This window comes from Pocillopora verrucosa, chromosome 9, assembly GCF_036669915.1.
Source record: "Pocillopora verrucosa isolate sample1 chromosome 9, ASM3666991v2, whole genome shotgun sequence".
Lineage (NCBI taxonomy): Eukaryota > Metazoa > Cnidaria > Anthozoa > Scleractinia > Pocilloporidae > Pocillopora > Pocillopora verrucosa.
Window position 1 is genome coordinate 16042254 of NC_089320.1, and position 14000 is coordinate 16056253.

Here is a 14000-nt window from a genome sequence, read left to right on the forward strand (position 1 = left end):
ATAAAATATAGTTTCTTGTGAAGAGATGTTTACTCTCTCCTTTTTTTTTAATTACAATAGTATTTTACAAATAATTTAAAGGGTACTTGAGTACTATTTTGAACAGTTCTGTACAGTGCTCTCCCTTATGACTTGTTTATGTAAGTAAATCATGTCAACCTTCCAGCCCTTTAAAAATGCCAAGTGGAAAAGATAACCCCTTTATCCCCTAACATCAGTATACATATTCTCCATACTGTTCTCCATACATTTCCAAAGGGGCTGACAAGGAAAATTTGTATAGCAGTCGAGAGCTGCTCTAGTTGGTGATCATCTCTTCTACTCTCATTACTTTCATGTTTGGTTCAGGGGTGATATACTTAGGAGAAATAAGATGCTAGTCACTCTTAGGGACTTAAGGGTTAAAGTCAGACGGTGAACATTATAAACCTTTCCTGGCTTAAGCCTGTGTATTGGGTGAAATGTTCTCCCTTACAAATCTGATTGGGTCATTTCTTAGATACACAAGCCTGTATTTTATAATGAAATGTAAAATGAAAACCCACATTTACAAAAAAATAATTTTGTGCACCTGGCTTCAATGTGAAAGTGAAAATTTTTGGGAACTGAAAAAGGCTTCTAGAAACCCCTGGTATATGCATGAAGAGCATGTTTTGAATAGAGAATTTCTTTAGCTGGGCTGACAAGGAATCACTTGAATGGGCTGCTCATTTGCTTTCATAAGGTATTGTCTCTATGCATGCTGACTTGATGTCATGAATTGTTAAAAGGAAATAAGTTAAACAAGAACTTTCATCAGGTGTGGGAAGATTATATTTCTAGGGCAGTCATGGCTGTTAAATCAAGGCTCCTTTTTCTAGTCAGGAAGAAGGTCATCTCCAATTTCTTCATCACCAAATTCATCCTCAACTTGCTGTGGCCTTTGCCTGCCAGCAGTCTTTGGCCTTGCTGGAGCTTCTCCAAGAGGATCTGCATAAGTGGCATCTACAAACCAGGATGTTTAAACAGTTAATTATTGGAAAGAAGATACTTTGTGAACTAGGTAACTCAAAACTTCATAACCTACTACCAAGCATTCCTTTAAATCAGTGCATAATTCAAGGAAGGGTACCTAACATTTCCCAAAGAGTTTCACCTACATGCACTACCTGGGTTAGGCCTTTAACTCTAGATGTCTGATTGGTAATTCTCTCTTCAATCTGTTATGTGCTCTCAGTAAATAAGCTAAGAAGTTTTGTTGTTACACCAATGTAGGACTATCTTACTGATAAAATTGTCTGATCAAATCATCAGTTCACCTATTTTAGATTATGACCAAGGAGTCTGAGTCAACTAGATAAAATTATTCACTGAAGTAGAGGTGAACAATTGTGGATATTTACAGTGTGTGCCTAGCCTCAAAATAGTGACTGAAGAGAGTAATATGTTTTTTAGTCATACAAATAGATGGAGTGTCTCCAAAGCTACCAACTAAACTAAATTTATACTTAAAAACTGTGGTATTAAAAACCTGACCCAAGGAATAATTCTCTACCAACTCACCAACTTCTTTTGATCCACTAAAACTAAATGAGTCATCATTATCTGGAATGAATGGTTTTGTTCGTCCAGCAGAGCGGTTGGCACTTCTCCTCCTATCCGATCCTCCACTGTCTACTCGTCCTGACTCTACATAAAGTACCAATAAGATAAAGCCTTTAACTCTCTGATACAATTGACATGCATTTTCTCCCCACAAGTTCTATGCATTATACAACAAAAGGGTGGTGGGAATAGACAAAAGCATCTGTTGAATGTTATTGAAAAAACATAAAATTTTCTTCACAAGTTTACAAGGGGATAAATTTTTTTTTTTTTTTTTTTTTTTTTTTATTTATTAATTTTATTGGCATTCTACTGAGTTACAAAAGTAATAAACGAGAAGTTACACGTACAAAAAAAAAAAAAAAAAAAATTGCCAAAAGGGAGTAACGAACGGGACGTGAGTACCCATGCAAGGAAACTCCCTACAGAATAAAAAATAAATAAATATTACAAAGTTTTAAGTCAGTGCGAATGAGTTCTATGGCAGGAACAGTCTATAAACACTGACCAGGTACACGGTTGGTCAATATCGAAAACATTTGCTAATAAATTAAAATAGTGATTAGTGACAAAGTTCTTAAAGGATGAAAGAGTACCTAAGGAAGACGGAGGAGCTACTTTACACATAATATTCCACAGTTTTGTAATTCTATTAAAATATGAGGCCTTAAATAAAGATGTTTTACAGGACTGAGTTTTCAGCAATAATTCCGGATTAAAACAGTTTCTTGTGCGGTTGTGGGGAACAAAATTAACAAAGTTGTTAACGTCAATAGGCGATATTCCGTACAGACAGTTATAAAAAAAATATTAAGTCTTTGATCTCTCGGTCATAACAAAGAGGCAACATATTCAACTTAATTAAGCGTTCTTTGTAAGAGGATTCGTGCAGTCTTTCCTTTAATATCCATCTGGTTGCTCTGCGCTGCACGCGTTCTATTTTAAGCTTTAAGTATATGTGATGCGGTGACCAGACAATTGAAGCAGAAGGGGAGATTTTTAGAAAATATCTGCGTAAATTCAGGGTTTAGGTGAATTTCCTCTTTGCTGTTTTAGATATTTTCCCTATGCTGTTTCTTGTAAGGGATCCCAAACAAGCTAGCTTCTTTCTTGACGAAGATTGAAAGGAGGGGCTGCACAAGAGGCTCTCTCTCCCTTAACCTAATTGTTGTGACTATCTCTATGTTATGCAGTCTGATAGGTTAGTTACTGGGTATAATTTGATATACAACCTGCCCACTTTAGATGTTTGCACTGTCAACATGTGATGTTCAAAATTGCACTTACCACTCCCTGCACTGTTATTGCGTGAACCACCAGAACCAGGCATGTTAGCACTTCCAGCTCGCCCACTTCCTTTTCTAGATCCACTGTTGGAACGCTGCAGAAAGAGGATAGTGTAATGTCTGAGTTACAATCCTCTCCACAAACATCTTTGCTAAGTGTCTCTCCTTCTGGGGTTCTTAGAATCACATAGAGGAGTGCAGAAAGAAATGCTTTTTTTCCCAGAGGACAGTTCTAACAGAACTGATGTCATTTGTCAAATTTCTAGAACCTCTAATTCATGCTTTTTTCTAAAATAAGTTAAAGTATTGTCTGCACATTTGTTTCTGAGGGTCAAGAAGTTTCAGGTGCAGGTATCAGTCATAACTTAAATCTTTCATTAAACAACATGACAATAGTGGTAGCAGTAGGAGGAAGACCATTCATTGGACAAATAAACAAGTTCAGCACTGATAACTGATCAAAGAGTTTGGCTCATTTTCTGACCATAATTCTTATTGTGAATAGCATTATAGAAACTTTTTGACAAAATAAAAAGATTATCGTGACATATAGTAGTATTTATCAGAGAGCTAGACTTAAAGCAGATGAAGAGTCAATCAAAATTTCTTGGTTACCTGTTGCTTCATCTCTCTGGCTTTTTCTGCTTTCTTCAGTTTTTGAGCATAGTCTTGAACATCCTTTAAACCAAGATCTGTGCAAATTCTCACCAAGAATTTAAGACCTTTAAAATAAACAGGCATTAACAAAGTATGCTGCTAGAGCACTGTTACTGAGAAGACTTGGGTTTTGGTCCAACCACATCAATGACAGCACAGTAATCCTTAGTGTCCAGAACAATAAATTCCCAGGAAAGAAATCAAAGAACAAACTTCAAATCTTATAGAAGGCTGTCCTATAACACATCAGTTGGGACAAAAATTGTGATAATTCAATAGTCTGAATTCTACTCATTTAATACTCTCAAGGAGACCATCAATAGTGAACCATTTATGTGGTATCCATAAAACTTCTGAGAGAAGATTATCTTTTCACTCATTTTAAATTTAAACAAGTTTTTTTCTAGACTTCTGGATTCTGTTTCAAGACTGATGGCACCAAAAAACAAATGAAACAATAACGTTATCCACAAGTCATATACTCTATGGCTGGCATTATAGGACAAAGCATTGGCAAGTCCTAAATTATTGCCTATTGTTAGCCAAATATCACATTTTCTGCACAAGCCTTTGCAGAGACATCTTAGATTTTCAAATCTTCCTACTGTTCATCACGGGAAAACTTGAAATCCTAAAAGAGATCACGACCGCAAAAAAAGAACTTCCGAAATTTTATTGCACGTGGGCTTTTTTACTTTAATTTTTCATGCTGCTGTTGTTTTTAGGTTAGACTTATACTTAATTTCATAAATATTTATTTAAGCTATATCAAAAGTAAATATCCAAAGAAATGTAGCATTTTTTGAGACCTGTATGTTCACTTGTGATTGTCTTTTAATTGAAAATAACTTTGTAAACACGCAAACCGTAAATTAAATTAATGTTAATAATATTGTAATACATGTATCGTAATGTAGTGTATGCATAATTAGTGTAAGTATAAGTATCAGTAGTGTAAGTAGCAAGTACAATGTAAGTGTCATTAATACTGTAAGTAGTGTAAGTGATCGTCTTGTAAATAAAATTATTTAAAAAAAAAAAAAAAAGTTTTGTTTTGAGATTCTTCAGGTAAGCAAGGAGTTTGGGAGTAACCACTTTGAAACTAATTCATCTAAATGAAAGTAACATCTTCACATAAAATAGGGAAATAAATTTGTTATAAAACACCACACTCCCAAAGGAATAACCAAGTACCTTATGGCTCTGGTCTCAGGAGTCTTAAGTGCCTAGCTTCAAGAATTTTCACAGAAGGAAAGTTATATGAATCACCCAAGGACAAAAGTTAGTGACCTGTGACACTCAAGTTCTACTAGAGCACAGCCTGTTGTGTTTTTTAACCCATGCAGTTTTGGTAAAAAGTACTTACATTCCACATTTTCTGGAAACCTTTTATGTATGGTTTTGTATGTTTCCAAAGCCTGTTGATAATTACCTGTAACAATAAAAGTACAGTTTCTTTGCTTATATGTTATGGTAAAAAGAAATATGTCATGCATGGTAAAAAGGTGCAAAAAATGAAAGCATACTGGATTTGGAAAACCTGTATGTCCTCATGAAAATGTAGAGTAGGATGCAAAATTCTATAACAGAGTAATTTGCAAATAAACATAAGCATAATGCAGTACAGGGAGGACAAACAATTTAGAAACCAACATATTCCATAATTTTGTTCACCAGATTTGATAAAAATTCCTAACTGTTTTTTAACTCCATATCAGACAGTTATATATCCCAAGTAGCTTTGCGCAGGAAAATTATACATAGTGTGTCAGCATGATACGTGGAAGCAGTGGGAGCTTCTCTGGCATCTTGCAGCATGTTTTCCAAGAAAATATGCCTTAGGGTGAGCTTACATTAGGGGAATGCATTTCATATGCCACAGATCCCACAGCTCCACTACCCTGTAGCCATATACAGCATAAAAACAAAAAATTGATTCATTTAAACAAAGACAGCATTTTCAAATTTCAACTACCTACCACTTCTTCTATAACAACTTGCTATCATAAGCTGCCACTTGACTTCATTTGGCCTGAAGATGATGTTTGACATTGTTTTAAAATTACTTAAAAAGGATGTTTATTTTGTCAATAATGGCTAATGGTTAACAGTTATGTCTCACCAAGCCCAGTGGCTCACAAAAGCCTACATCCATTTCCACAACACTATACTATAATTGCTGTAACATTTATGATAGTTGATGCTCATCCAAACCTAGGATAACAAGAGTCACATACTGGGACAAAAACTTAAGGGAAGTGTTCTGTATTACAGTTAGCTTGATTGGGTGCTGTTTACCTATGGATAGATTATGACCAGAAAGAGCACAAACCACAATGGTAGAGGAATCTTGCTCAGCAAGGAGCCATTTGAATGGAGAAAAAAGTAAATAAAGCCAGGTAAGGGAAGACAAGGCCTTTAATTTGAGGCTTTGAAAATATTGGAGAGGTTGAGCGCATTGTCCTGGGGCACTATTTCAAAAAAATTGTCATTTAAAATTACAGAAAGCTTTCACTGGATGGATTGTCTCAACACTAAGCAAGTCTTCATGAGAAGGTAGAGCTCCTGGTTTCAATGTCACTTTTGTTATTTCCCATACAGAACACAGAACAGAACCAACTTACTGTATGACTGCTGCTTTTTCAAAGTAATGTATTGCCTTTTCACAAAACTGAGAGTCTATGTAGTAAGCTCCAAGCCATGAAATAATATCAATATTTGATGGAAAATATCTGTATGACTAAGAAAAGGAACATTTTATGATCAGTTTTAAATTGGCTTTACATTCAAATGTTAAATTGATAAAAAAAGGAAATCATTACAGTCTTGTTTTTTTTAAGGGATGTGGAAGCTGAGTGAAATTGATGAAAATGAGACATGCATTTTTTGCAGAAGTCTTTCATATGGTCAAGACAGAAAACCAACCAGAAGAAAATATGGAGGAGGAAAACAGAGAAAGAAAGAGAAAGGGCAGGACGGAAAAACTGAAGTAATGTCTCCACCAAAAGGTAAGTGAAGGCAAATTACATTTTCAAAATTCTAACCTCAAAGTGATATTGGAATGCTTGTGACTTGTCTTGTTCACTGTCATACAGTTCACCTAGCTTGGACAGGACTGATGGGTCAGTAGGCACAACAGAGACAAGCTGCATGTACCTTTAATAAAAGAGAAATATTTAATGTTTGTTGTGAGAAATGAGCATCACCACACAAAGAACCACCACTCTTCCTACTTATTATAAATAGTACAATTACTACTGCTGTATCATTTACATTCCCCTGAAATTTTATACACCTTCACCTTATGAATATAGCTTATTTTTCTGGACTTAACATTATATTTTATAAAATCACAGTCCCCCATCTTGTTTAATTTCTGACAACCAAGCAACTACTGCATGTGACAGTTAGCTATTGTGAATGGTAGATTTCAACATCAAAGCTCTACTACCAAAATTTTCTGCCAAAACATGAAATAGTACAATATAAAATAGGAACCTGCCAACTATGATTCTTATATTTTTGCACAATGAAGTGCCCATGAAATTTAGTAGTAGCAATAAGATAAACATTCTGCACATGCCACTTGGACTCACCACTCAATGGCTTGAGATTTGTCTTCTAACATTTCATGTCTGAGCTAATGTCAAGGAAATCAAAGCTATGATGTCATTAATTTGTTCATGAGATATGAAACAAAAATATAAACAAGTTTAAATGATCCATGGATACACCATGATTATGGTTTGTCCTTTCTACCACACTTTCATCACCTTTAAATAAGTATTTTTCAATAGAGTGCTTGGTCTTTTTACTCTTTTGCTTTTGGCAACAAACTTGTGCACTACTGTGTTTTTAAAGTTTCTTATTACATCAAAATCAAGTTAGAAAAATCTTCCATAATATCATTAACAAGGAAACTTTCTTTCCCTAAATGGAATATAGAGGTGTATAAGCATGTTATTAAGTGAGTTATTGTCACCTCTGTAATACAACATGAAGCCAATTAAAAAAAGTGAGCATACAAGATACAATTTGTAGCATAAAAAATAGAATATTTGTCACATTTCATTTGATTATTGATTAAGAAAGGATACATGCTTGCAATTTGATAAAGAACTTGAGGATGATTTTTAAGTATGGCCTGCAGCTTGTAAAAACAGTCCAGAGCAACACCCAGTCTGTTTAACTTTTTCTCTGCAAGACCTGTTCATTTAACAGGGGAAAAAAATATTTAACATCAAATGAGAAAATAGTTCGCAGAGTTTGTCTTGTTGTATTTATGAATAACAAATTTGATTTGTTTGGTGTTCAAGAGTAGGTGCAGGAATGTGGTTAATTAGGCCATCAGACAGATGGATTGCCTTATCACCAGTTAAGTGACTAACTGACAGTCTGTCTGTCTGTCAGTATGTCCGTCCGTCTGTCTAACAGATTAACTGAGTGACCACCTGCCTGCTTAACTGGTTAACCAACTGACTCATTAATTTACCACTGAATCATTCAAGACACACCTAAATTAAACAGAGCTTCAGTACAAGAAGCCTCTACATTGTAAGCCTCCTGGTAATATTCTCGTGCTTTCTCATATTCCCCATTGGCAAACAAACAGTTCCCTTTGTTAACCAATGCTGAAAGCAAATACAGAAATGAACAGTTAATAAGTTATCCTCATGTGAATCCCAGTACTCTTCACTTCTATGTAAATAGAGTTACAGTGCCCTTACTGTGTTCACAAATTTAACTCTAACTCAATTTTTAGCATCTCCCCCATTGCTTCACATTAAACATACAAACTCTTAAAGATGTGTGGGTGCCAACCTACCAGCAGGGTTATATCGATCCGCTGTTATGGCAAGTTCTGCATACTTGTCAGCCTGTGACACTTCATTTTCCTAAATAAGAAATATGTACCATCACACATTTGACTGCTTCTTTGACTGCTTCTTTGCTTCTGAGTATTTCTGTACACATTGAGACTATTCAACCGCATTCCAGGTTCAATAAAGAATATGGTGTATTTCAACCATGGTATAAATGTACAACCATAATTACCAAAGCAGAGACAGAATTGGATTAATGATGCCTCTTTACAGATGAGTATAGAAACATAATCCATCATATTTTACTTGAAACTTACCAGAAAGTATAGGAAGGACAAGTTGGTGGCAGCAGTGGATTGTACTTTGGAGTCTTTCTTCTCAAATCCTTTGAGAGTTTCGATGGCCTTTATAGAGAAATTAAGTGAATGAGGTACAAAAAGATGATACAGAATACAACAAGAACTACATTTAGCAGTTAAACTTATGGAATGGCCAATCAATGCAAAATATGAAGCATAAGTTAAAATGAGAGTACCATTCTTAGTTTTAAACGTGCTTATTTAGCACATCAATTCAAAACTGACTACTGGAGAATTTGACATATTATAGGGCAATCAATAAACTCATTGTGACCCTTACAGAAAAAAACTTGATTTGTGAACAAAGTCAATTTGGTAAACATTGTATTTCTATTAGTACCTGTAGAGTAGTCATAAAGCCAAGTTACAGTTAATTTTATATTAACCACCAAACCACACCTTAGCAAGATCCTTCTCTTTCAAGTAAGTGATTGCCTTGGTGATTTCTAATTCATTGGCTAAATCCAAGTAAGGAGATGCCTTTACACATTCAATACACCTGCAAAGCCAATAGCAAGAAATTAATCAACTCAATTTTCTATACAATTTTTTCAATTGCTGTGATACTCAGCACACTCTGAACACTTAGATTTGATTCTTATTTCGTCATTTTATGCGCTGACCAAACATAACTAAGGTTCCAACAAGTGAGCAACCCTTTGAACCACAAACTAAATACTGTTGCTGTTTAGGGTTTAGCTTTCTCATGACTGATTGGCTCTTTCCATGGAACACCATAACACCTCAAACATATTTTTGTTATTCACAATTTTCTCAGTTTCAGAGTAGAGTAAGTTGACTTTTTTAACTTGGCTTGTTAATAAGTACAAAATACATAATAAAACATGAGCTCAAGTACACTGTGTAGTTTAACTGGATCAACTATGTCATCTCAGTAGAATCTGAAATTATTACAGAACCATTCTTGGCTACATTACCAGTCAAATCCTGCAGCAAAACTACTCTCTATTGCAGGAGATATGAGTTTAGCAGCACTCATAATGCATTTATCTGCTTGGGATTTCCTAAAAAGAAATAACAAATTATTTTTAAAATTTATTAATTAATTGACAACAGCTTGGGAATGAAAAGCTTGCAATTTATTAACTTCAATCTAGACCAACACAATTTAAACAATTTTTCAAGATAAGATCTTTGTCTGCTTATTACTTTTTCTACCAAATAAAACAAGTCCCAAGGATAATTCAATGCATTTGGAATGTAGATTGCCCACACTTATAATTGAGAGTCAAATTATGTCCCAAACAAATCTGTTAGTTAATACAAAGTTCATCCTACACCCTTAAACCTCTCCTTTATTGTCCACAGCCATGAGATATAAACAGTTAAAAGAGATTTAACCACTGTCAAGCATACTTTTGACGTTCAATTTGTCGCAGCCTGTCATTTCTTATTACTTCCAAAATCAATGCTTGCTGAGGATCATCCTTGAAGATTGAAACAAAAAAATCACGTTAATCTTCTAAATATTCCAAATTGGCACACATGCAGAAACTATGATCATGTGTCAAGTGCCCTGCATACTTCTAGGATCAGGGTCCTGTGTGGAGATACAACTGTACACAGGAAACGCATAATGCATTAAATTAGGAGCTTACCAGCAAAGTGTCACTGATCCCAGTCTTATGAGCAGCAGGGGTAATTTAGTATTATCAACTGAGTTGATAACATAAATTGGCAATGGTAAAGAGTTTCAAAGCTATGTATAAGTTTTGATTCTCTTTACAGTTGCAAAGTTATGTTATGGACTCATTTAATAATATACCAAATTACCCTCTTAGACTTTCCCACTGATGCTGCATCACAGTTTCTTTAGAAACTTACCCCCTTTATTCATTTGTTAGCAGCAGGGCTGGTTATTTTGTAAACCCTAAACATCCAACTGTTGGTAGGTTGCAGAAGTATAGGCAAACAACTAAAAATCACAACCCAGTCAAGGTGAAACACTTTCATCCATCCTTTCATCTAAGAAGGTTTTGATTCAGACAATGTTAACTAGTGCTCATAAAGCACTCCTCCCACCAGACAAGCAAAATTTATCTTATAAATTCTTCTAGCTTTGTAAGACTGAAAAAGGAAGTCACAAATAATAATTATTACAAAATTATGTGAACTTAAGTTTTTCTTACCCCTGTCAAAGTGTACTTGTCCTCGTCATCAAACCCAAGGCTAACTGTTAGCAATTTTTGAAAAGTCTTCTTCATTTTTTCTTTGTCTCCCAATGCATAGTAGCACAAAAGCAAGTTGAACCCTGAATACATAGATATCACATATTAAAGATAACCATGTTAATAATTATTGCAGGTTTGATTACTCCATATCTCAGTCTTATGAAATGTAATAACTAAAAAATGTTATTTATGAAGCACTACTTCTTTGGCCCTATAGTACTACTCAAAAGTAAGTGGACAGTTTTGACTCCAAACTTGATTCTCGATACTTGAAACTATCAAGAATCGAGGTTCAAGAATAGAGGCTTGAGTATGGAGAATTGAGGATTGAGATGCTCAAAGTACTTTTTGAGGTTCTTAATTACAGTTTTGAGGAAACAATTTAATGTATGTGCTTGAAACAAAAGCCAATAATGCTAATTCTTCTTTTATTAAGACAATATTGAAGATGGCTTTGAGTGAAGAGATTGAGTCAGCTTATCATGATGAGTTGAATGCAAAGATTTTAAGAGTTGGTTCATGATTAGTGTTGACTTAAGGTATTTTCACCAATCTTACCTGTTTGGAAACTTGCTTTCTCACCCATAATGTGCTCAAAAGAAGTAACAGCATCTGAAAACTGTCCAATCTTAACAAATGCCACACCAATGTTTTGCATGATCTTTATCCTAAGAAAGAATTATATTTAATAAAATTTAAGACACTTGTTCTTTTCTTGTGGTTTTGCTTAAAAAAATTAGAAATTCTTAACCAAACTATAGAATATAAAATGAAATACTTCATGTAATTTGTCTATGTTACTGCCTTTGAGTCGCATTCATTTGATTCAAATATTGAAACATGACTGCTGCATTATCAATTTCATCCTTAGATTCTTCAAGTCACAATCAACAGCAAAATTTCTTGCAAATTTACCTGACCCCTACAAGATATTGTTTTCTGATCTTGTACCCTTCACATACCTCATGTCCTTGTGTGTGTTGGGCACCTGATCCAAGGCCATTCTATACTGTTTCACTGCCTGGGGATATTTCTTTTGTTCACAGTAGATATTACCCATATTCACTCTTAACCGTCCTAAAGGAAAATGTTTTTCATGAAATAAAACTAGCACCAATATTAATGATATTTTCTCAGTGTGCAGGATAACAAAATAAATTCACATAATTAGGCAAAGTTATTCATACAGTTAAAGTACACTGGAGACCATTTTCCTCACCTTCTAGGCCTAAACATTACATATACAAAAGGAGGCATACATCATATCCATTACGATAACATTACTTGTCTGGTTCAAATTTATTGTAATCTGAGACAAAGATTAATAATGATCAACTGTGCTGAAAAATTTTGAACAGGAAAGATCGAGTGAGCCTCAACATATGTGTAAAATGAAGTTTACCTGCATTGCTAAACATCTTGTTTTTGACAATAACCTGGTAAGTGTTCAGTGCCTCTGCATACAGTTTGTTGGCATGATACTGATTGGCCAGATTGAACAACACCTAAATGACAGCATATAAATGATACAGGGATAAATATACCAAATAATTATAACAGAAGTGACTACAGAACAAGTCACTGTTAACTGTAGGGAGTAGAGGTTATAAATTTCCTCATCTTTCTCCTTGAAGGGAAAATTAATCCAAATGAAATTATGACAAGGTGCTCACCGAGTAAGTCATATCCAGATTGACCTGTTCTCCAAGAGATGACTGTTCCCTCTGACGACATAAGGCACGTTCTTTCCTGCCCGCCTCTTTGGCTTTCTCAAGGGCCTTTTTAGAGAGAAATTAAGAATAATACCATCAACTACCATTAACCATACCCTCAGTTCAGAAAACATTTGTCCCAAGTTTTTTCTAAACATGTGCAGTGTCCTGAAGGGTTAAAAGCCATTTTTTTTTCCTGGAAAGGTAGGAAGCTGTACTAGATCTTCTATTCAAAGGTGTCTTGCCTCCTACATGTGAATTACTAAATGATACAAAAACATTGGGACTGGCCCATAAATCAGAACTGTACATCATATTCAGGTTTCCAGTGCCTTATCCCGAAGGTCACTGAAATTGTGAGCACAAAAATTTTGTACTTCATCTATTCCTAGATGGAGTTTACTCTAATCTTAGCCTTTTTTTTAGTGTTTTCTTACATGACATACTTGGATAAAGGAGCAGAGTAGAAGATATAGAAAATAATTTCTGAAAATTTCAATTCAAAGTGTTGAGAACATATACAAGTATCTTGAAAAAATGCATTTGACTTACCAGAGGATATTCTCCTCTATCATTAGCAAAGCAGCTCTCTTCAACCAGTTCATTTACTTTCTTTTCCATTTGCTTAATTTTTTCTTCCGGACTGTTGAGCATAAAGCAAGTCTCGTGTCATCATTTGCTCTTTATGACAAAATTTTCAAACTAATAATCAATGTACTGGAATACTTTTGGAAAATGGTACATAGTAGAGATATTTATAATTATAGTAGAGTGTAGTAATCAGTAACAATCGGATTTCACACTAAGAACTACATTTCAAAGGGTTTAATATAACTGTAAATGAAACCAACATGAGGCAATTTAAACTCAATGTAATGGTGGTTTGAAGTATTGCTACTAACTTGATGCAGTGCAGAACAACACTATGAAAGATTAACTGTATCTATATTTAGGAGCTCAGAAAGTAAAAAGGTCTCCAGCAAGAGTTTCACTTATGTTTTAAACTATGAACACTACCATGGCAGAATAAGTGGCACATAAGATCACCTTGCCTCTATGAAATAGGAGGGTCTAACCCTCCTGTAGAGTGAAACTGTCATCTCAAATTTAGCTTTCTAAAGAAAACCCTGTACAAGGCCTTACAACACTAATAGTGCAAAGATTTCCCTGTGTTGTTTCGCATCTTTATGAAAAATTCTCTCCCCTTCCCTTCCTTCACTGGCAAATATACATTTTCAATTTCAGCCAAATTTCCTTTAGTCAGTGTGACAGTTATGTTGATGTAACACTAAGCTTGTATGCCCCTGGGTCCACCATCATCTGAGGCACCTACCAAGGTTGCCCCTAATTGATGAGTTAGAATTATGAACTTAAATATTACGCACGT

General features: G+C 34.8%; 1 protein-coding gene across 1 annotated transcript in view; it reads right to left on the bottom strand.

Annotated features, from left to right (window-relative positions):
• Positions 1-14000, bottom strand: part of LOC131780498 (intraflagellar transport protein 88 homolog) — an 18853-nt gene continuing 4853 nt past the window's right edge. Inside the window, exons 7-28 of the mRNA XM_059097104.2 lie at positions 13166-13256; positions 12575-12679; positions 12304-12406; positions 11864-11978; positions 11460-11569; positions 10860-10981; positions 10087-10157; positions 9648-9734; positions 9109-9208; positions 8668-8754; positions 8353-8422; positions 8042-8158; positions 7625-7733; positions 7124-7162; positions 6572-6683; positions 6152-6267; positions 5507-5559; positions 4894-4959; positions 3486-3592; positions 2872-2965; positions 1543-1668; positions 1-984 (exon numbers count right to left, since the gene is read on the bottom strand). Of these exons, the coding sequence (XP_058953087.1) occupies positions 857-984; positions 1543-1668; positions 2872-2965; positions 3486-3592; positions 4894-4959; positions 5507-5559; positions 6152-6267; positions 6572-6683; positions 7124-7162; positions 7625-7733; positions 8042-8158; positions 8353-8422; positions 8668-8754; positions 9109-9208; positions 9648-9734; positions 10087-10157; positions 10860-10981; positions 11460-11569; positions 11864-11978; positions 12304-12406; positions 12575-12679; positions 13166-13256 (2128 nt within the window). The 3' untranslated portion in view covers positions 1-856. The remainder of the gene's footprint in view (positions 985-1542; positions 1669-2871; positions 2966-3485; positions 3593-4893; positions 4960-5506; positions 5560-6151; positions 6268-6571; positions 6684-7123; positions 7163-7624; positions 7734-8041; positions 8159-8352; positions 8423-8667; positions 8755-9108; positions 9209-9647; positions 9735-10086; positions 10158-10859; positions 10982-11459; positions 11570-11863; positions 11979-12303; positions 12407-12574; positions 12680-13165; positions 13257-14000) is intronic.